This window comes from Odocoileus virginianus, chromosome 24 (genome assembly GCF_023699985.2).
Source record: "Odocoileus virginianus isolate 20LAN1187 ecotype Illinois chromosome 24, Ovbor_1.2, whole genome shotgun sequence".
Classification (NCBI taxonomy): Eukaryota; Metazoa; Chordata; class Mammalia; order Artiodactyla; family Cervidae; genus Odocoileus; species Odocoileus virginianus.
The window spans coordinates 24,444,449-24,467,450 of record NC_069697.1 but is presented as its reverse complement, the minus strand read 5'-3'; the positions used below and the strand labels follow the sequence as shown (position 1 = coordinate 24,467,450).

The window sequence follows — 23,002 nt, the reverse complement described above, 5'->3', positions numbered from 1 at the left end:
TTTTGAAGAAATGGTGCTGTAAAAGTCACGTGTCACTGAGATACCTGCGACTATGATGACCTTCCCACCTTGACCCTTGTACTCTCTTAATTTCAGGTGATCATGGAGCTCAACTTGGCCTCCATGGGGCTGGTGGTGATGGAATACATGATGACCCAACAGGTGGAGAGGAAGGAGAGAACAGCCCAGATCCCCAACCCCAAGCTGGTCGGAGGACCCGGCGGGAAGCATGCACCTGCCCCTACTGTAAAGATAGTGAAGGAAGGTAAGTTGATTCAGCCGGTCTCTTTAAGAGTGTAAAGATGAAGAATTAATAGATTAGGAGGTAAAAATAAGTGGGTTTGTTTTCTTTTAACTTTAAGACTTGGCAGGGTTACACAGGGATCAGAGATAGTATAGTACATTTGGTTAGGTCATATGTGGTCTTGGTTCCAACTCTGTGCCTCTTCATCAACTCTTAGACCTTGGACCTTCAGAGATGCCTGCTTTCTGTTAGAGACAAGGAAGTCAGATGGAGCCAAATGGTCAAATGATTGTTACTTTATGTCTGTTTTGAGATTTTTTTTTTTACTCTTTAAAAAAATTCTATTGGTGAGATGGCTTTAACAAGATAGCTTATAAAACAGCTTGGCAAAGAAACAGAAACATACCTACGGTAATGATTATTTTACAGTGACTGTGTGAAAATCATGAGTTTCTTTTTTTTCCCCCTCAAAATATATAAACTACTTATTCTGGGTAGAAAATTTTTCAATCAAATAATCTAATATCTCCTACAAAACAGAATTCTGATTGATTTTCACATTAGTGTACTGGCTATACAATATTATCTCTGAAGAGCTCCAGGTTATTTCCTTTTTCTTCAAGTCACTGACTTTGAAAGAGAATAGAAAGTCATATAGGTTTTTAATTGCCTTTGAAAAAAGTCTGTTAAAGTTTTGCCCCATTAAAAATAATCACAGGGGATTTCACTGTTGATCCAGTGGTTAAGAATCTGCCCTGCAATGCTGGGGACTCAGCTTGATTCCTGGTCAGGTAACTGAGGTCCCATGTGCTGCAGAGCAACTACGCTTACACACTACAACTAGAGAGTCCATGGGTCACAGTGAAAGATCCTACATGCTGCAGCTAAGACCTGACACGGCTGAATAAATAAATACTAAAAAAAAATAGTCATAATAAGCACAGAGTTTCCCTGGTGGCTCAGTGGTAAAGGATCTGCCTGCCAATGCAGGAGACATAGGTTCAGTCCCTGATCTGGGCTGATTCCACATGCTGCAGAGCAACTCAGCTCGGGTGCCACACTGTTGAGCCTGTGCCCTTGAGCCCCATGCCCTGCAACAAGAAAAACCACTGCAGCTAGGGAGCAGGCCCCGCCCATTGCGGCTAGAGGACCTCTGCACAGCAATGAAGAGCCAGCACAACCAAAAGTAAAGAAATTGAATTTTTTCTTTTAAAGAACTTAAGAAAAAAATAAGCACAAAAATAGGAAATGTAACAAAACAAAAAACAACTTGAATTCTTTGTAGGTTATCCTACATTATGGGAAAAACCTGAATCAAAAACAGTTGAGTACATGGACTTCCCAGGTGGTCCAGTGGTTGAGATTCCGTACTTACATTGTAGGGAGCATGGGTTCGATTCCTGATCGGGGAACCAAGATCCTACATGCTGCATAGCAGCCCCCCAAAATTAATTAAAAGGGGGGAAAAAAGCTCTTGAGTACAATGGAGTTTACCTCTCACAAAGCTTCAAGTGGATTTAAGTTTTTGAAAGAAATTCTGTGATTTCCACCTGAGTGTGATTTCATTTCTGTTATGTTTTTTTTTCCTGCTCCTCTGCTAATGTGTGCTGTTAAAACCCAAGGCAAATCTCTTTTGGAAATCTCCATACTGCCCACTAATGGATTACATATGGTACAAATTGGTTTGGCAAAAACATTTCAGAACTGATATCCTGAGAGGAGCTTAGGATTTGCTCCATATAGGGAATATGTTTTTTGTTTTTGTTTTTTTAAACATACCTTGAATTAGTTATGGTCCTTATTTCACCTCTTTTAACTTTTTTCCATCCCATCTTCTTTCACTGATGTCTCTCATATTACTCTATCTTTTCAGCTTTTAATCTTTACCTTTTGGCTCTTGACTTTTATTTTGGAGAAGGAAAGCTTTGTAGTTCTAAAAGATTATGTTTTTAAGTTCTCCACCAAGTGCTTAATGGAGAGACCCTTTGTTCAGTAAATAAATTCCCAGTCAAAAATATCTCCACATCACCATATTCACAGTGGTTCCCATGGAAAATGTATGTATTGAGACTTAACATCCAGAAAAATACAGGAAAATGCCTCATAGATTTCACAAGTCACCTTGAAAATGACATCACACATCAGAACTGACTGTAAAGATTTAGCTGTTGATACTAAAAGTGAAGGCTTTTGGGAATTCCCTGGTGGTCCAGTAGTTAAGGCTCTGCACTTCCACTGCAGGGGCACATGTTTGGTCCCTGATCCAGGGACTAAGAGCCCGCATGCCATAAACAAATTAAAAAAAATAAAATGGAAGACATTTGTGTGTGTGTGTTGAGAAGTCTTTTTTCTTTTTATAAACTGCACATATCTAAGTGCACATTTTGATGTTTATTTATTTATAGCTCCACTAGGTCTGTGTTGCTCTGTGGGCTTTCTTTTGTTGTCATTAGGGGCTATGCTTTGTTGTGGTGCACCGGTTTCTCATTGCAGTGGCTTCTCGTTGCAGAGCACAGGCTCTAGGGCCCACAGGCTTCCAATACTTGCAACTCCTGGGTTCTAGAGCACAGACTCAGTAGTTGTGGCACATGGACTTAGTTGCTCTGTGGCATGTGGGATCTTCCTGGAGTGGGTATCGAACCTATGTCTCCTGAGTTGACAGGCAGATTCCTTTTTTTTTTTTAATTAAAAACTTGGATTAGTTTTGAGTGGGTCCAGTAATTACTATGGATACTGTATGACTCTTTAATTTTGTCTCTAAAATGAACAAAGAACAATTGTGTTTTCACTTCCAGGGGATCTGGGGATCCTGGCAAGAAGAAACAGCACATTTGTCACATGCAAGGCTGTGGCAAAGTATATGGCAAGACCTCGCACCTACGGGCACACTTGCGCTGGCATACAGGCGAGAGGCCTTTCATGTGTACCTGGTCATTCTGTGGGAAACGCTTTACACGTTCAGATGAGTTACAGAGGCACAAACGCACACACACAGGTGAGCAGGAACTGGGGAAGGGAGAGCTAGTAATGGACCAGAATGAAAAGACAAAATATACCTCGGAAGTAACTAAAATTTCTGAGCAGCTTATGTTTGAAATTGAATGTATGGATGATAAATGGCATTGGAGTTAATCTGAAAACCCTTAAGAAATAAGGGTTCTGAAGATCCTGTATTACTTTTCTGCTATACTTCTTCCTTTCTGAGGACTCTCTAATCTTTACTTTTTTTGTTCCCCAAAAAGACAAAAGATAATCACCAGAATGTTCTTGTTTTTAATCACCTTTTAAGGTTAACCTTATTCTGCCTTACATAGTTAGAAGGGAATGAACTAAACAAGGTACCCCTACTTCCTAAGATGTGATTTTTCTCATCTTCTTACTCTTCCTTTACCTAGGTGAGAAGAAATTTGCCTGCCCTGAGTGTCCCAAGCGCTTCATGAGGAGTGACCACCTGTCAAAACATATCAAGACCCACCAGAATAAGAAGGGAGGCCCGGGTGTAGCCCTGAGTGTGGGCACTTTGCCCCTGGACAGTGGGGCAGGTTCAGAAGGCAGTGGTACTGCCACCCCTTCCGCCCTTATTACCACCAACATGGTAGCCATGGAGGCCATTTGTCCAGAGGGTATTGCCCGTCTTGCCAACAGTGGCATCAATGTCATGCAGGTGGCAGATCTGCAATCCATTAATATCAGTGGCAATGGCTTCTGAGATCAGGCACCTGGGGCCAGAGACATATGGGCCATACCCATCAACCCTGGGATGCAAGGTAGCATGGGTCCAAGAGACGTGTGGGAGAGTGAGCCATGAGGCATTAAAAATGCATGGTGGTGGGAAGAATTGGGGGTGGGATACAAAAGAACAGATGGGGTCCTGGCACCCACCTGTATTCATCAGTACCTTTTTGAAGTGGGAAACATAGTGAAAATTCTGTTGGTGCCACCTTTGATGAGCATTTGTTTGACCCCAAACAGTTTCTTAACACTTCTTACCCCAGCCTCCCCTTCCTGCATTTCCCTTCTCAGCTCCCCCATGATGGATCCCCCCCTTTCCTAAAGCCATCATGCCTTGATAAATATATATGATCATTGAAATACTTTTTAACAAAAACAGATTCTATATTATATATATATATATAAAAGATATATAGAGATGCATTTGCAGGGGTAGGCTGGGAGGAGGAAGGAGACCATTCTGTGACCAAAATACCTTGGTCATTTTTTTTATATTGCCTTATTTCCTTATGGCTGAGCCTTGTTGTGACACATCAAGATATGTTGTCTTGGCTTCCCACCAGATTAAGCATTTATATGCTCTGCTTTTAGTTTATATATACATACATAATGTTTTCCTTTCTTAATTTTGTCTTTTAATTTGGGATCAGCTTCTTGCACTCTTTCCCTGACTCAACCCTTTCTGTCTCCCCTTCTCTCACCTGATCACTTCATGTTTTGTTTTTGGTAGTGGTCCCTGGATGAGGCACTTCTGTCATTTTTTTATAAAGTCCTTAGTCCCAGCAGCAGAATGGAGAAGCCTTGAAGCTCAGGCAAATGCTTGAGGTAGCTGTGAAGAGAGTGTTCAAAATACTACTGACGCAGGCACCCTTTTGGTGCTGGAGAGTCAAAGGCACCTCTCTCTTCATTAGCTGCTCTAAGCATCAGGAATCAGAAGTCTTTCTATGGAATTGTACAAGAGACCCTTTGAAAGTTATAGTCTGGGATCAGTTTGTCCAAACTGTGAAAAGATGGTCAAATAATAGGTAGGAGCTTTCAATAGGAGAATGATGTGCTCAGAAGTGGAAGTGACTCAAGTAGTTCACTTCAGGAGTTAGTGGAGTATTTGGACCTTTGTGAAACTGTCTTCCAAGGTACCTCTAAGCTTTGATGTGTAGGCTTCTGAGTTCACATTCTGAAAGGAAATACACTTCCTCTTTTGAACATCTCCAGTAGTTCTTTCCCATTATGTTATTAAGGAGCATCAGCCAGTGACTCTGTTCTGGATTTCCATTCTGCAGAACTCCAGAGCATGGATCAGTGGCAAGGCAATGGTTCTTTGATCTTTTCCCTTAACTCTTCCTAGGGTGATTCCTAAGGGGAAAGGAAGCACACGTGATCATGGGAATGATAGCCCAGAACAAAAAGAAATCTTGTCTTACCACTGTGGTTTATAGGAGAGACCAGGGGAAGCCATCCTGCTTTTCTCCATGGCTTGATTCCTGAAGAGACTGATCCAAAAATTATAGCGGCAGGGAACTCTTAGTGCATTTGGCACTGAGATTTAAATGCAACCAGAGTTGTCCTCAAGGCCCAGCCATTAAAACATTGTCTCTCTCGACTTTCTGGTATCTCGTCAGAGAGCTTTTCACTGTGAGGAAGTGTGGAAATGGCTGTGTGTATGTGTGTAATCTGTTAGATTGGGGATAGGTTTTCTGTTAGCCAATACTATAAGAGACCTGCAATAAAAAATTACCCTAATCTGATAGAAAGTGAAGTGTTTGTGTATGACCGTGTGTGAATGTGTGTTCGTGCTTGTATATATCTACACACAGATGAGAAATTATATTTGAAATTGTTGGAAAATAAATCAAATTCAGATCAAAATGCCTTTCAGGCCCATTACCTAGAAATCTGTCTTAAAACCTGGGTATGTTCCTGAGGTCATTGCTTTGCTTTTGCTAAACTAGTTACAATTATGAATGGGGGATATTCTACTGCACTTTTAAAAGAAGAAACTATTTTTGTGTTTGAAAGTGAAACCAACATCCAGTTCTATAGCAGAGTCCTAATTCCTCTCATAAATCTATTTACCTTGACTACAAATAGATGATACCGTGATTCTACTATGTATTTTATATAAAATCTATCCAAATTAGGGTTTGGGTAAGTTTGTGTTGTTGTTTAACCTGAAATACAATAACTGTTAATATTCTAAACAAAAGCTTACTCCACTTGGTCCTTTCTCTGCAGACTTAATACTGTTTTTAACACAGAAGCTATTGCAAGGAACTTTCCCTTTATCAAATTGCATTAATACTGAAGTAAAAGTTATCTGCCCAGCCACTTATCACACCCTTTGTTCCCACTGAAAGGCAGAACTCTGAACATGCTATTTTATATCTGCAATCATGTACATAGGCATCTTCTGGAGGAAAGGGGCAAGATAACTCACTGGAGTGTGCAGTGTTTTGCTAGAACATTTCATGGAATGGAATCTTCCCTAGGATGAAATTACTAGATGTAATCTAGCTTAATGATGCTGAAACTTACACACTTTTAGGTCATTTGATGATGGTTTTCTCTGGGATGGAATGCTGGTTTAACCCCCAGCTCTTAGCACAAGCAAATTTATATCCACTTCTTTCCACTTGTCCTAGTTCCTTCTCACCAAGGAAGCTCAGGATTCAGTATCTTGTTTGGCCCTAAAATTAAAGCCGCTACTGCTTTTGTCTCCCAGCAGCAGTAAGTCACTCAGTCTTTTCCACAGGAAGTTAGCCCACATTCCGTGAGTCAGGAGCTTATTGCTGAAAGTCCCTTTCCCTGAACTTTTTGCCGGAAGAAATTAGTGTAACTGACAGGCATATTGATTCTCAGTTTTTTTTTTTTTTCACAAGTTGCTCTTTTTTGTAACTTTCTAATGACCAAACCTTGGGTCAGGGATGCCCAGAGAAGTGGTAATATTATTCCCTTGTCCTTTCAGGTTGCCCGTTCACATATATCTGCTTATCATTTGACTGTCTCACTTTTTACCCGGAGCAGTAACAACCCACATCGTCTTCCTTCAGGGACTTCCCAGCGGGCACCCTCTTTATGGGTGCCATGTAGAATGCAGTTTAACAGACATTTCTCAGAATTCAGAATAGAACTCTTGATCCCAGAAAGTATAGACTGAAGTGTTGGGTAAAGATTATGACTGGGGGAGGGTTAGAGACAAAGGCTGTAAATTACTATGGCTGATTGATTGATTTCTACCATATACATATATATATTTTTGCTTTTGTATATCCAATATAGGAAACTAAGCATTGTATTTTTTTTTTTTTTAACAAACCTGAGAAAGCACTATGAACTGCAGATGTTTGACTTTCAGAATATATTTTGTATTGTTAATATCTTCACATTGTGTGAATACTGGAAGCTGCAGATCTTTGCTAGGACGCAATAAATTTATACGCTTTTTGAGAGGTTCTTCTGGGGGTATTAATCAAGCCCCTGTTATGCTTTGGGGGAGCTCTGGTGCTAAAGTTTTCATTCAGTTGTAAGTACCCTGATGCCTTTTGGACCTTGGGATCAGATCAAAGGAGTTCTGATCCAGGTACCAAGGAAAATGAGGATAGTCTAGCTGCCTCAAGTGAGGGGCCCTTTGCATAGCTCTCCTTCCCCCTTTTCAAGTGCCCTCTTGGAGTTGGGAGGAGGAATGTGAAATCTCAGAGTCTCATCTCCCTTAGAAGAGAGCCAGTAACTTATTGTGCAAGGATGAAAGGTGGCAGCAGTAGCTTTGGGGAAAGGGAGGAGGATATGGCACTTCTCCAACCCCGGAAAACATTGCTTTTGAAAACTGCTGATAAACTATGGGTAGGTTATTACTTTTGTTTAGGAGCCTGTGTGCTCTGCGGTGCCTCTCTTGGCTCTACTCCTGGGGTACAGACCTCATCTAGGAGGATGAGGAGACCAGCTTTGAGGTTGACCTGTTTCTTTTCTTTGTCTGTCTTCCCTAAACACCAGCCCCCAGGAGGACATTAAGCAGCCTTAAGCTTAAATTCCTACTCCCTCTTGCCAATTTAGCTCACTTGCCTTAGATCGAAATCTGGGAAAGGGGGGAAAAAAATGGGAGTCCCTGGTTTTATTCACCACCTAGGTCTTCTCCAGTTTGATTTCCCCAAACCCAGAAAGATTGCCTCCACAATGTTCATTTGAGGGAAATGAGCATTTTGTCCCATTATCTCCCTTCCTCATTATCGCAACCCCAGCCTGCCTTGTCCCTGCTGAGCAAGAAGAGGCATGATCTATCCCTCAGTTTCCTTTAATATCAATAAATAATTAATAAATAGGGCTAAAGTGAGGCTGCTGTGGGTGGTGAGGACCTTGTTGATACCTCTCCTGGGGTATGTGTGTTCTCTTCCTCACCTTCAGGAATTACTGTGCCTTCTCCACAGAGGAATGGGATTCTCTACCCAGCCCCCCACTTTCCTAGCAGCTGCTCTTGAACAGTGTGCACAAGGGCAAGTCTTCCTATTTCTGATCACCCCTTTCTCCCAGTAGCATCCCATAGCTCTCATTTGGAGTCTAAGGCACAAAGATTTTGGGGAAAGTTGGGGAAAATATGCTGAGATTGGTCTGAGGAGACTCCTACACATACCAATGGCAGCTGCCCTAGGACCTGCTTCCTCTTCCAGAGTCTGTCCTCCTCTGGGAGGAAGGGGCAGTGCTCCGGTCTCTGGTGCCTAAAACAAGTTTATTTCTCTCTCTTAACACTGGCAATAACCAGTCTCCATACCACTGTTGCCTTTTTAAACTTCTTAATAATCAATCTCATGCTGTGTTTGTTGTTGGTTTCAATCCGATTATCACCTGGGCTGTGGGGAAATACTTTTAAATGCTCTCTCATCTTTCTTGCTCTTTTTCCCCTTGATCTTGTGTATGTATGATGCTAATCTCTTGTCTTGGTTTCTTCCTGCTCTTTTGTATCTTACTTTCTTGTCTCTCCCCTGCCTTTTGTCTCTGGGTGTTTTGGGGCTTTTCTTTTTTTTTTTTTTTGCCTTTTTGTACAAAGATTAGTTCAATGTAGACTGTAGCTCCTTTGTAAACCAATTAAAAAAAAAGTTTTTTTAATAAAAAGCCATGTCTCTGGTGTGTTGAGAGGGTTGGGATTGGGGAGAATATGGTTATAACTTCATATACTAAACCCAAAATTAAGTTTTCTAGCTACACTGTTAATACATGTTAATCAGTGCAGTTGTCCTACACTTGACTCCCAGGTAAACAATTCATGACCAGATCAGCGTGCTACATAGAAATGTAGCAGATCCAGAGCAGGGACAGTTCCAACTTTTCTTTCTAAATTAGCTCCTATTTTGAAATATTTTTAAATTCAAAGGAGACTTGCAGAGATAGTGCAGAGGGTTTCTATATTTCCCTTTCCCAATTTTCTCCATTGTTAACATTATCAGGGTATATTGTCAAAATTAAGAAACTGACATTAGTACATTACATTAGCTAAATCCTATGTGGGCTTTATCCATTGATGTCCTTTTTCTGTTCCAGGATCTGTTGCAGGATACCACATTGCATTTAGTTGGTATGTCTCCCTAGTCTCCTCTGTGACAGTTTCTTAGTCTTTTATTGGTTATTTTGACAGTCTTTGAGAGTACTGGCTATGTTCTGTAGAATATCCCCCAGTCTGAATTTGTGTGATTTTTTTTCTCATCATTAGACTGAACTTACAGGTTTCGGGGGGGGGGGGGGGGGAGATACAACATAGGTGAAATGCCCCCATCACATCCTATCAAGGGGTGTGTGATAGCCATGTGACATTATGGATGATAAAATCTTTATCACCTGGTTAAGGTAGTGTTTGCCCGGTTTCTCCACATTGTCTTTCCCTATTCTTTGGGAGTGAGTCTAGCCTACCCTTAATAGGGTTGGTGGGAATTAAGCTTCTGTGAGGAAACTACCTCTTCTTTATTAATTTAAATTAACAAGTCCTCATGTATACTTATTTTATTATAAGTGGGTGGTTAGTCCAGTTATGCATTATTTTTGTTGTTCACATTGTCCCAGCTTTGAACATTGGAAGTGCTTTTGACTTCTGTGTCCCTTGATATGTCTACATCCTCTTTTTTTTTTTTTTCTTGAGCACTTTTTGATACATAAGATGCTTCAGGCTCATACTGTATTTTCCCTGCCCCAGCCCTAGATTGGCCATTTCTCCAAGGAACCTTTGTTCTTTTTATTGGAGAATGGTAGTTAGAAGCCAAGATCTAGCTCCGACATATTTTACATTCAGTTAATACCAACCTGTGTCTAAAATGACTGAATCTGGATTATGGCCCCTTGAAACTGAAATTGAAGTTATGCTGACAGCCTTTCCCATTTCCCATCAGCTTGGGCTTTTACCTGCCTTCGTACCTATTTGAGAATCCTTGGTTGATGGTTTATACTGTAACTACCAGCATTCTTGATTGTTTTTGCTCATTTGATCCCTTATGTCCACTTTGTCAAATCACTCAGCTGTTTGAATTCTTATGTAGCTATTTGAAATATAACATTTTGATGTTTGGCTTTATTGGAGGGTTTTTTATGAGGAGGGGCTGTATGTTTTTTGGCTTTGGAGTTTTATGTGGGCCTTTAAATAGTTCTGTCAGCTATTCAGTCAGCAAACCTTTATTGAGCCCTTACTATGTGCTAGGTTGAGGATAAAAAATGAAAAAAGAGGAAAAAAAAATGAAGTAAGACAGGCCCTGCTATCAAATACTTAATAGTTTGGCATAGTAATGTAGAACTGCAGGTTTCCCAGTCTTGACCCCATTTTTAACAGATAATTTGCTTTCTTATTTCATAGAGAAAACAGAAGTGTCAGACTTCCTCAAACTTCTCTCAAATTTCCCATCAAATTTCCTCAAACTTCCCTCTCTTCTAACATCTACATGTTCACCAATACCAATTTACCCCCTTCTCCTAAGAAGAGAAGTGTTTTTCCTTTGCAAGGCCAACCCTGCCACTAGTGCTGTCAACCTCATTTTCTTTGACTTATTTTTGTTCTTCGTTTCAATAGTATTTTCTCCTTTTATCTTAAGTCTCTCCTGGAGAGACCTTTTGTCAGCCTATAATGGTGGCTTAGAAGGTAAAGAGTCTGCAATGTGGGAGACCCAGGTTCAGTCCCTGGGTTGGGAAGATCCTCCAGAGAAGGGAGTGGCTACCCACTCCAGTTTTCTTGTCCAGAGAATTCCATGGACAGAGAAGCCTGGTGGGCTCCCAAAGAGTTGGACATGACTGAGCAACACTTTCATTTTGAACCATGTTAAAATCTGCCTTTCTGCCCACCTCTCCCATTTTGAAAAACCTCTGCTCCTGCTTCAAGCTACTAACCTAATTCTTTCCATTTCCAAAGTTAGAGCAGTTTAATTTTTCTCTTATCTACCGGTCTGGCCATCGTTTACCAAGTCGCTTATCAATACCCGCACCCTGGTTGCCTCCTCCAGTGGCCTTGCAGTCCTTAGCCTCTTCGACCTCTTTCCAGCAGAGTGTGTCTCAGTGCTTTCTTCCCATAAAGTGCAGAACTAAGGCACTTCTGGTTTTCCTGCAGCCTTTCTGGGTTTCAGTCTCCTTCACTGCCGCTTCTTCCTCTGTCCCTGAAATACTGGCATTCCCCATCCTGGCTCCTCTCCTTACTCTTTGACCCCTGAACAAGCTGCATTCCCGCTTTAGCTATTACATACATGTTGCTGACACCTAAATTAAAATCCCTCACTTTTTTCTCAACCTGGCAGCCTGCTTAGTGGACATTTTCATCTGAATGTCCCACAGATAACTCACTCAACATGTAAGAAAGAAAAATAATCCTTTGTGTTCCTCACCTCACTTGACATTATTGCCACTCTTGATCATGTACACTTGAAATTTCAGAATCATCTTTTAATTCTCTCTCATCTGTCAACATTTATTTGATTACTAATCCTGTCATTATTACTAATAGAGTGTATCTCCATTTTTTACCTTCTCTTGGGTTTGGTTTTTTGGCCTCGGGTATGGCTTGGAGGATATTAGTTTCCCGACGAGGGATTGCACCCAGGCCCACAGCAGTGAAAGCTTGGAGTTCTAACCACTGGACCACCGGGGAATTCTCTCCCTCTTTATTTCCACTGTCCTAGTACTCACCCTGGCTACTGCTTAGGTCTTATAACTGATCTCCCTGCTTCTGGTCTCCCTGAGCCTTAGTCATCCATCATCCACGTTGCCACCAGACCCCTGCCTAAAATCCTTTGGTTTTAGGAAAAGTCTAACTTTTCCAGTCTGGTTCCAGTCCATCTCTAGCTGTGATTCTCGGCTTCGTGTTTCATACCCTTTTCTCCTGCTCAGTCTCTGCCCCTCCCCCGTGGTCTGGCCTCAACACACTGTTTATACCTGTATTCTTGCTGCCTTTGTTCTTGCTGTTCCTTGGCTACAATAATCACTCTCCTTTTATTTGTTTTCAGTGTGATTACCTTGAGACAATTTACATATTCCTTTCTCTGTGAAACCTTTGGACACCTTTCTTCCCTTGTCTTCTCTGCCCTGAACACAGTTTTGGCTTATTTGATCTTTCTGCTTATATAGCTCCTTGTTCATACCCTCTAGCTAGACACAATTTTCTGGTTGATACTGATATTTTCTCCTGCTTTTCTCGACTGAGTTCCTGGAGGGCAAGAATCACATGGATTTTGTAGGTTCAGCATTTAATGAAATACCTTTTTTAAGACTAGGATCTAATATTTTTTGAGTTGAATGAATAAACTTACTTTAGCCTTGTCATCATTGGGGTCAAAAGTAAATTATTGGGCCACTACAGACTTTTAATCAGGGAATTCTAATGAAGAGCTTTGTGTATGTGTAATCCAGGAAGCCTTCCTTCCTTTGCTGAAGTTCTTTCTCAGGACCTTCCTGATCCCCCCTTTCCTCATCATCTCAATTCTGAACTCTGCCCAGAGTATGTAGAGTTCCCATAAACCTGACTGGAATGTTTCTATATTGAGAGACGATATTTTTGTCTTGAGAGTAGGTATCCAAGGCTATGGGTGAGGAGACTGCCTTCCTGCCTGCTCTTTACCTTGCTCTCCTCTGATACTCCTGATGCCAAGAAGCTCTTTTACATTCAATTCCCCCCTCAGTCCCAGACTTCAGTTTAGTTCACTCAGTCAACTCTTTGCAGCCCCATGAACTGCAGCACGCCAGGCCTCCCTGTCCATCACCAACTCCCAGAGCCTACCCAAACCCATGCCCATTGAGTCAGTGATGCCATCCAACCGTCTCATCCTCTGTCGTCCCCTTCTCCTCCTGCCCTCAATCTTTCCCAGCATCAGGGTCTTTTCCAATGAGTCAGCTCTTCACATCAGGTGGCCAAAGTATTGGAGTTTCAGCTTCAACATCAGTCCTTCCAATGAACACCCAGGACTGATCTCCTTTAGGATGGTCTGGTTGGATCTCCTTGCAGTCCAAGGGACTCTCAAGAGTCTTCTCCAAACCACAGTTCAAAAGCATCAATTCTTCTGCGCTCAGCTTTCTTTATAGTCCAACTCACATCCATACATGACTACTGGAAAAACCATAGCCTTGGCTAGACAGACCTTTGTTGGCAAAGTAATGTCTGCTTTTTAATATGCTATCTAGGTTGGTCATAACTTTCCTTCCAAGGGTAAACATCTTTTAATTTCATGGCTGCAATCACCATCTGCAGTGATTTGTAACCTAGAAAAATAAAGTCAGCCACTGTTTCCCCATGTGTTTGCCATGAAGTGATGGGACCAGATGCCATGATCTTAGTTTTCTGAATGTTGAGCTTTCAAGTCAACTTTTTCACTCTCCTCTTTCACTTTGATCAAGAGGCTTTTTAAAAAAGTTCTTCACTTTCTGTCATAAGGGTGGTGTCATCTGCATATCTGAGGTTATTGACATTTCTCAGTCCCAGACTTAGATCTGGCAAAGGAAGATAGTTGTAACTGAGTGCAACATTCTACCTGCCTGGACTCCTAGAAGAGCCCAAGGAGAGATGGGCAGCTATCCATCAGCCTCAAAGCCTTGGTCATGCCTCTAGCTGCTGCTTCACACTACTGGGGCTTTGACACCGTCATGCAAGCTCCTTGGAAGACAGACTCCAGAATCAGAGTACTCAGGCCCTCTTCCTGCATCCAATCCAGATCATCCCTAGAAAGGGTTTCCAGGTAGCCACCAGTGGAACAGAAAGCTAGGAAAACAGGGAACCAGTCTCCTCTGGCTCTTAATTCCCATAAGAGCCAGTTCTACAGTTTCTTATTCTGGGCAGTAATCTGATGGAGCTGGACTCCTGTCTCTTGATTGCAGCACGAACTATACACCTCTCTCCTTCCATCTCCACACTGATGTTCCCTCTACACACTCTGTGCCCTCCCTTCACAGTCTGCAGTTCCTGCAGATTCATAGATTCTGGAGATGTACTGTGGATATGAGTCATTCCAGGAGGCCCTTTCTGACCTCTCACTGTGTCCTGAGTTTCTCCTATGTTTGCTGACCTCTGGTGGTGATCGTTTGAACTGTACTATCTTTTATAGTGGTTGTCTGACAGGTATTGGTACACATTTTCTCAGTCCATATTCAAATACTGTGTTAAAATATTTTTTATTGATGAATTTTGTATTTCCTTTCAGGCATCATGGCCATAAGTGCAAAAAACAAAAACAAAACAGGCCCTGGGCTTTAGAATCAAGACCAGGTCCAGTCTTAACTGTGCTATTTCCTGACAGAGTGACCTTGGTCAAGTTACCTAAATTCAGCTTTCTTACCTATAAAGTGAAGATAATAATAACTCAATGGGAGAATTAGATGTGATGATTGTAAAATTCATAGCCCTAGCCGTGCCCTAGTACACAGGCGCTCAATAAAGTTTGTTACCTTTTCTATAATGGTGATCAATGTGATTTTTAAAAAATTTTGATAACATCAAATTTACCTTCATACACCTATTTTCAATGTGATTAAAAAAAAAACCACTCTAATTTTATACAGCTGCTTTCCTGACCCTTGAGTTTAGAAAATGAGGTCAACTCAAACTCTAGGCTATGAAGCCTTTCTGTGCCCAGGGAACTGCAGATCTGAGCCCAGAAAATAAGAGCTAGAAGGGCTTTGGGGAACAGATGAATGGTTCTGAGCACTTAACCTCACTTGGGTTTCCACCTGGGAAGAGCTGACAGCAGTCGGCACTTTTTCCTAGGGTCAGCAAAGGGCAGAGGTTTGGCATCACTGTTCTCAGTGGGAACTCTAAGGCCCCCTCCTCCCACTTTACAGAGGAAAGAGGAGGTGGCTGAACAGAGGAAGATATGAGCCTGGTTCTCTGCTCCTCCCTGTCTCTCCCTGCTTTTCCCCACACCCATCCTCTCCCCCACAGCAGCCGTCTCCCCCACAGAGACGGGGAAGAGGGAGGGGGGTGGAGTTGGGGGCTGAAGGATCAGAAGCCCCACGGTGCCCTGTGTCTGAAGGAAGCTCTGGCCAGGGACAGCTGTGCTGGCTCCTGCTGCCCCCTCCAGCATGATGCTGGGGATCCTGGGGCTCTGGGCACTGCTTCCCACAGCTGTGCAAGGTAAGTGTCTACAGGGAGAAGCAGGGTCTTTCCAGCCACCCATCACAGGAGGGAGCACTTGAAGAGTGATGAGTGGAGTGGGTGAGTGAGGGTGACGGGTACGGCCAGGTGTTCCCTTGGTGGGGGTCACATTCCAGGCCTCTGCTGACCCTGTTTCCTCCTGTGGCTTTACCAGGCTAGCTCTACAATACAAAACATGTTTTGTCTCTCTCCCGGCTTCTGCCTCTGCCCCTGCATTCACTCCCATCTTGACCCTTCCCCTCCCCTTACCCTGGCCTGCAGCACCCCCCAGCAGGCGGACCTGTGTGTTCTTCGAGGCCCCCGGAGTGCGGGGAAGCACACAGAACCTGGGGAAGCTGCTGGATGCAGGGCCGGGCCCCCCCAGGGTTATCCACTGCCTCTACAGCCGCTGTTGCTTTGGAATCTGGAACCTGACCCAAGACCAGGCCCAGGTGGAGATGCAAGGTGAAGGGCTCAGCATCTGCCAGGCGTACCAGGGTCGGGGAGAGGCTCATCCTGGGCGGGGGTGGCCGCGAGGAGGGCAGGAGAAATGGAAAGTGTGGAGGGAAAGAAAAGGCTATGAGAGATGGAAGGGATGCCCTCTGTGTTCCCAGACCTGTACACACTCTGTCCCTACCTTTCTCTCCTTCTCCCAACCCCTCTGCGTCAGGATGCCGAGACAGCGATGAGCCAGGCTGTGAGTCCCCCCGCTGTGATCCAAGTCCCCGAGCCCAGCCTCGCCCCAGCTCTACTCTCTTCACCTGCTCCTGTGGCGCTGATTTCTGCAATGCCAATTACAGCCATCTGCCTCCTCTGGGGAGCCCTGGGACACCTGGTTCCAAGGGCCCCCAGGCCTTCCCAGGTAGCCACCCAAGGCGCTGGAGCCAGGTGGGGGCTGGGGCCCAGGTTAGATGAGAGGTTAGAACCAGGGCCAATTCTTACCCTAACACTGTCCTAAGCTTCCCTCCTCCTGGCCTTGAGAAGTTGGTTGCCCTGGTGACTGGGAGATAAGGGGGCTTGTGACCAGGGTGGGGGTGGGTAGAGAAGCAATTCTCTGAGGAGAGGGAGAGAAGCAGAGAGCAAGGTTTGGGGCAGGGCTCACCCGGCCTTCTTTCTTGCTCTAACCTCCAGGGGAGTCCGTCTGGATAGCGCTGCTGCTGCTGGGACTCCTGCTGCTGCTGCTGCTGCTGAGCAGTAGCATCTTGGGTACTACTCTGGCCCACCACCCCCTTGTGAACCCCCCTCAAGGCACTGCCCCAGTGCTCTGACCCCTCTCCAGGCTCCCCTGACCCCCATCACTTCCCAGTCCCATGCCTGGGTACCTAACCCTAAGGCTGTTCTCTGCCCCAGCCCTGCTGCAGCGGAAGGCCTGCCGAGTGCAAGGTGGGCCAGAGCCAGAGCCAGAGCCAGAGCCAGGCAGGGACTGGAGCGCTGAGCTGCCAGAGCTGCCTGAGCTACGCTTCTCCCAGGTGCCCAGGGATGGTGGGGAGGGGGCCTCTGGGCACTCCCAGAGAGTGTGCTGGGGAGAAAGCTCGGCCCTGCGAACTCGGCAAGGTCCAAACCCAGCAGCGTGTCCCCACCAGGTCATACGGGAAGGAGGTCACGCAGTGGTGTGGGCTGGGCAGCTGCAAGGCAAGCTGGTAGCTGTCAAGGCCTTCCCCCTGAGGGCTGTGGCTCAGTTCCAAGCCGAGAGAGCATTGTACGAGCTGCCAGGCCTACAGCATGACCACATTGTCCGCTTTATCACCGCCAGCAGGGGCAGCCCTGGCCCCCCGCCCTGCGGGCCCCTGCTGGTACTAGAACTGCACCCCAAGGTGAGGACTGAGTGTATGTGTGTGGGAAGGCGGGGCGGGGAGCGGTGGCAGCTAGGCCCTGTTCAGACTTGTTCCTCTGCTATAGGTTGCCTTTTCTCTAGAACATTACATATGCTTTTGTATTGTTTTTTCTTTTTATTATTATAAGCGGTACTTGCTAACACTTTTTACTTACAATATATAGACAAGGAAAGGGAGAAATCAAAATAATTCATATTCCCGACCTTAAGGAAAACCAATGTTAAAGACAGATCTTTGGGCATAGACTTCCAAACTCATTCATCTATTCATTCAACTAATGTTGATGAACAATATGTTGCTGGGAAAAACACACCCAGCCCCTGCCTTTTCCAGATTTTACAGAGTAGAAGGGGAGACAGAAGGGGATCAAGCAAACACAAAAAGAAATGTAAAATGTCAAGTGAATTAAGTGCTGAAAGCAAAGGACCTATAAGAAAAGACTAAGGGAAAAAAAAAGACTAAGGAGGCGTAACTCAAAGGGAGAATCATGAGCAAAAAGGATGAAGAGACATAGATAGGTAGGGGCCATACCGCACCAGCCTTGTAGGCCTCTAAGGACTTGGGATATCATCACCTACAGTTCCTCTACCTCTGAAGTCTTGAGTTCTGGGAAGTCTCTTCTTTGACCATATACCTCATAGCCCAGCTCAAAAATCACCACTTTTTTTGGTTTTAACTTTGCGGGCACACTGGAAGCCCTCAATAATGTCTGCAGAATGAGGGACTCCATTGCTCCTTTCCTCCCAGCTGCTCCACACCGGCTGCTCTCCTACCCAATGGCCCTCCCCATCCACGCCCTGCTACGGGGTGACACCCCAAGCCAGGTGGTTCATGCGGGTACCCCTACTTAGCCTGCTCGGCCTCTTCTGTTTCTGTCTTTATCCCAAGTCCTGTGAGGCAGTATAAGGTGGTTAAAGGTGAGTGATGCTGGCAGTCAGACTGCTGGGGGGTCAGGTTGTAATACTCTCTCGCCCAGGGATTTCCAGCAAGCTCCTCATCCATAAAACAGCAATGATAGGAGTACCCACCTCCCAGGGTTGTAGTGAGGGTTACTACGTGCCAGGAGGCCTGGCATGTGCCAAGTGCTCAGGACACTTAAACTAGAGCTACTATTTTTCCTGTCAATCTGAGTGATATACACCCTCACTCCTGCATTGCCTGCTGCCTTGCTCTGGGCGTGTTGTGTGTTAACTCTGCTGGGAGATGCGGGGGGAAGTCTGACAATTGACCCCTGCTGCCTGGGGTGAATCAGCGTCCTCCAGCTTTGTGTGTCCCCCTCTTCTCTCTGCTTCTCCCCAGGGCTCCCTGTGCCACTACTTGACCCAGCACACCAGTGACTGGTGCAGTTCCCTGCGGATGGCACTGTCCCTGGCGCAGGGCCTGGCATTTCTCCATGAGGAACGTTGGCAGGATGGTGGGTGAGCTGGGGGCCACAAGTCATGGGAGTCAGGAGCCATGCTGCTGTTTCTGATTTTCCCTTAGCTTGGAGGGGAAGGATTGGGTCAAAAAGACAAAGGAAGAAGACCTGTGCCCCTTCAGCCTGGCTTCTCCCACAGGCCAGTATAAACCAGGTATCGCCCACCGAGATCTGAGCAGCCAGAACGTACTCATTCGGGATGATGGGTCATGCGCCATTGGAGATCTGGGCCTCGCCTTGGTGCTCCCTGGCCTCGCCCAGCCCCCAACCTGGGCCCCTACTCAACCCCGAGGCCCGGCTGCCATCATGGAGGTCAGTACTCTGGAGACGGGTGAGACCCAGGATGGGGGTGGTGGTGCTGATGACGATGCAGTGACAGTGCAGCAGCACCTGGAGTGTACGGGGTGCTTGCTGAGTCTAGTCAGGGGCGTGCTGCGCGGACCAGTGTTGCAGTGAGGGTTGCCATGGAGATGATCCTTGTCGTCTAGGCTGGCACCCAGCGGTACATGGCACCAGAGCTCTTGGACAAGACTCTGGACCTTCAGGACTGGGGTACAGCCCTGCGGCGAGCTGACGTCTACTCTCTGGCTCTGCTCTTGTGGGAGATCATGAGTCGCTGCCCAGATTTGCGACCTGGTGAGGATGGGTGGGACAGCAGCCCCCTCCCTGCCCCACCTGCCCATTCTAGACTCACCTACCTCCTGACCCAGGAAGCTCTACCCTTCTCCCTCTTGGTCTTTCTACAAGAAGGCACCCCTCGGGCTAGCTGACACCTAGCCTTGTGTGCCTTTGCCCAGACAGCAGACCACCACCCTTCCAACTGGCCTACGAGGCAGAACTGGGCAGCGCCCCCACCACCTGTGAGCTGTGGGCCTTGGCAGTAGAGGAGAGGAGGCGCCCTCACGTCCCACCCACCTGGTGCTGCTTAACCACAGTAAGAGGGCGCAGGCTGGTGGGCAGGGGACCTGCAGAGTCTTGACACGGGCTTCAGGGACCTATTCACCAGGACAGCCCACCTGTCCCTATCCCTTCTCTCCCACCACTCCTGGCTTATGTTCAGCTGGAGCTGGGTAAACTTGCTCTGTGCTCCAGTTCATCCCTTTCCACTGTAAGCCTCATATAGCCCGTTCCTGAGACACACACCTTCCTCTTGCTCAGTTTTGCCTTGTCCATCCCTCCTCTCTCCACCATCAGTTTGCCCTGTTCCTCAGTTCCTTCCTCCAGGAAGCCCTCCTTGGCTTTGCTTCTGGTCTGAGCTCTGCCCCCAAGATGGTTGCTTTCCTGGTACACTGGAGCCTAATATTTGTTTTTTAACATTTTTTTAAAAAGTATTTATTCATTTGTTATTTTTGTGTATGCTGGTCTTCACTGGGGCACTTGGGCTTTCTCTAGTTGCAGCGCACAGGCTGCTCATTGCGGTGGCTTCTCTTGTTGAGGAACACAGGCTCTAGGTCAGCGGACTTCCCTAGTTGTGATGCAAGGGCTTATTTGCTCCATGCCATGTGGAATCTTCCCGGACCAGGGATCAAACCTGTGTCCCTTGCATAAATTGGCAGGTGGATTCTTAACCACTGTACCACCAGGGAAGAATAAATTAAAAAACATTTATTTATTTGGCTGCATCTTAGTTGTGGCACATGGGATCTCTGTTGCGTCATGTGAGATCTTTCACTGGGGCACACAGACTCTCTAGTTGTGTTCCTTGGGCTCCGGAGCACACAGACTTAGAAGATGTGGCTTCTGGGCTGTTTCTCCAAGGCATGTAGGATCTTAATTCCCCCACCAGGAATCAAACCTGTGTCCCTTGAATAGCAAGGCAGATTCTGAACCACTGGACCACCAGGGAAGTCCCCTGGAGCCCAATATTTAATCCAATAATTTCTCATTCTGTCTTACACCTCTGTGTTTCTGTCACAACCGAATTAAAGCCAGAACTAAGGATAAGGGTTAAAGCAGTGGCTGAATAGTGAAATTTCAGGGTTTCTGCAGAAAACAGTTTCCTTACAGGAGGCCCCTTCCCCTGCTACCTGATCTGATGTTTCCACTGCACAAGTGTCTGATGGGTTTGGTAACAAAGGCCCGGGTATTGTTTGCAGAAGACCCTGGCTGCCTGAGAGAAAGGCAGTTAAACCATTAATTAGCCTGAACTAGCATCTTTCAAAGGCGCCCCACTCCAGTACTCTTGCCTGGAAAATCCCATGGACGGAGGAGCCTGGTAGGCTGCAGTCCATGGGGTCGCGAAGAGTCGGACGTGGCTGAGCGACTTCACTTTCACTTTTCACTTTTATGTATTGGAGAAGGAAATGGCAACCCACTCCAGTGTTCTTGCCTGGAGAATCCCAGGGATGGGGTCGCACAGAGTTGGACACGACTGAAGTGACTTAGCAGTAGCAGTAGCAGTAGCATCTCAGAGGAAAAGGTAGACTCTTTGGAGAGAACTTTTCTCATAAGAGAGGAGATGAGGGGATACTCTTTCTGCCCCCTTCTGATGCCTATGTCAGAAGCTTTCTCTATCTCCTTTATACTTTAATAAAACTTTATTACACACACACACAAAGAGAGGAGATGAAAGGCGTGATTTGGGTGAAGGGGAGGAAGGAAGCTCTAGGACGGAACAGGAGTGTTGAGACCTGGGCCATCAAGGATGCCTTTTAACGCTGGGGCCACTCTGGGTCCTGCAGTAAAGCCTGCTTCGCGGTCATTCTTTCCAGGACCCTGGTGGCCTGAGAGAGCTCCTGGAAGACTGCTGGGATGCAGACCCGGAAGCACGGCTAACAGCTGAGTGTGTGCAGCGGCGCCTGGCTGCCCTGGCCTGTCCTGAGGAGGCCCACCCCTCCCCTGAGGGCTGTGCACGGGACTGCTCACCCTACTGCCTGGAAGACCATCTCTCCAATCCTCCCGTCTGCCATTCTCCCTCCTAGGCTGCAGCTGAGTGCCTGCCATGTCACTGTTCAGCAAGGCCCTTTTCCCAGAAATCCTCAACCTACCTGGACTACTTCTGTGTAAATATGCATTTATGTAGAATCTGTGTTTGTTGTTGTTCAGTCGCTAAATTGTATCTGACTCCTTGCAACTCCATGGACTGCAGCATGCCAGGCTCCTCTGTCCTCCACTATATCCTGGAGTTTGCTCAAATTCACATCCATTGAGTTGGTGATACTATCTAACCATCTCATTCTCTGCTGCCCCTTTCTGCTTTTGCCTTCAATTTTTCCCAGCATCAAGGTCTTTTCCAGTGAGTTGGCTCTTTGTATCAGGTGGTCAAAGTATTGAAGTTTCAGCTTCAGCATCAGTCCTTCCAATGAATATTCAGGACTGATTTCCTTTAGGATTGACTGGTTTGATCTCCTTGCAGTCCAAGGGATTCTCAAGAATCTTCTCCAGCACCACAGTTCAAAAGCATCAATTCTTCTTACTCAGTCTTCTTTATGATCCAACTCTCATATCCATACATGACTACTGGAAAAACCATAGCTTTGATGATATGGACTTTTGTCAGCAAAGTGATGTCTCTGGTTTTTAATATGTTGTCTAGGCTTGTCATAGCTTTCCTTGTAAGGGGCAAGCATCTTTTAATTTCATGGCTGCAGTCACCATCTGCAGTGATTTTGGAGCCCAAGAGAAGAAAATCTATGACTGCTTCCACTTTTTCCCCTTTTATTTGCCATGAAGTGATGGGGCCAGATGTCATAATCTTAATTTTTTGAATGTTGAGTTTTAAGCCAGCTTTTTCATTCTCCTCTTTCACCCCTCATCAAGAGGCTCTTTAGTTCCTCTTCACTTTTCTGCCATTAGAGTGGTATCATCTCCATATTTGAGGTTGTTGATATTTTTCCCAGCAACCTTGATTCCAGCTTGTGATTCATCCAGCCTGGCATTTCACGTGATGTACTCTGTATATAGGACTTCCCTGGTGGCCACCTATTTTCCCAATAATTTAGTTTAAACAGCACTCTTTGAATAATCCTTGAACATAAGTTTCATTTTGTCTTGCCTCTGCTCAACAGTCCACTTGCCTTTTTTGTGACAATGCTATGAGCACTATTTACAGAGGAGGAAACCAAGGGCTCAGAGAAGTTTAGAATGTGTCCAAGGTCATACAGATTTTAAATAACAAAGAAAGGATTTTCAGCCATTAAAAGTGAAGTTTATGCTGGAAATAGAACTGCCATATGACCCAGCAATCCCACTGCTGGGCATACACA

General features: G+C 45.4%; 2 protein-coding genes across 3 annotated transcripts in view; both read left to right on the top strand.

Annotated features, from left to right (window-relative positions):
* SP1 (Sp1 transcription factor) overlaps positions 1-5,842 on the top strand; it is a 33,681-nt gene extending 27,839 nt beyond the window's left edge. The window contains exons 4-6 of the mRNA XM_020895067.2: positions 97-265; positions 3,040-3,239; positions 3,640-5,842. Coding sequence (XP_020750726.1) covers positions 97-265; positions 3,040-3,239; positions 3,640-3,953 — 683 coding nt within the window. The 3' untranslated portion in view covers positions 3,954-5,842. The remainder of the gene's footprint in view (positions 1-96; positions 266-3,039; positions 3,240-3,639) is intronic.
* A 4,990-nt stretch (positions 5,843-10,832) lies between these two features.
* On the top strand, positions 10,833-21,821 carry AMHR2 (anti-Mullerian hormone receptor type 2). Of its 2 annotated transcripts, XM_070454363.1 has the most exons (11): positions 10,833-15,545; positions 15,828-16,010; positions 16,216-16,407; positions 16,677-16,751; positions 16,896-17,014; positions 17,129-17,359; positions 18,680-18,794; positions 18,937-19,109; positions 19,286-19,433; positions 19,595-19,731; positions 21,509-21,821. In XM_070454363.1, exons 1-11 carry the CDS (start codon positions 15,494-15,496, stop codon positions 21,716-21,718), a joined length of 1,635 nt encoding a protein of 544 aa, XP_070310464.1. In that variant the 5' UTR covers positions 10,833-15,493; the 3' UTR covers positions 21,719-21,821. The 2 variants fall into 2 exon arrangements, with proteins under 2 accessions (XP_070310464.1, XP_070310463.1); XM_070454362.1 differs by having other exon boundaries at positions 16,896-17,359.
* Positions 21,822-23,002: the final 1,181 nt, after the last annotated feature.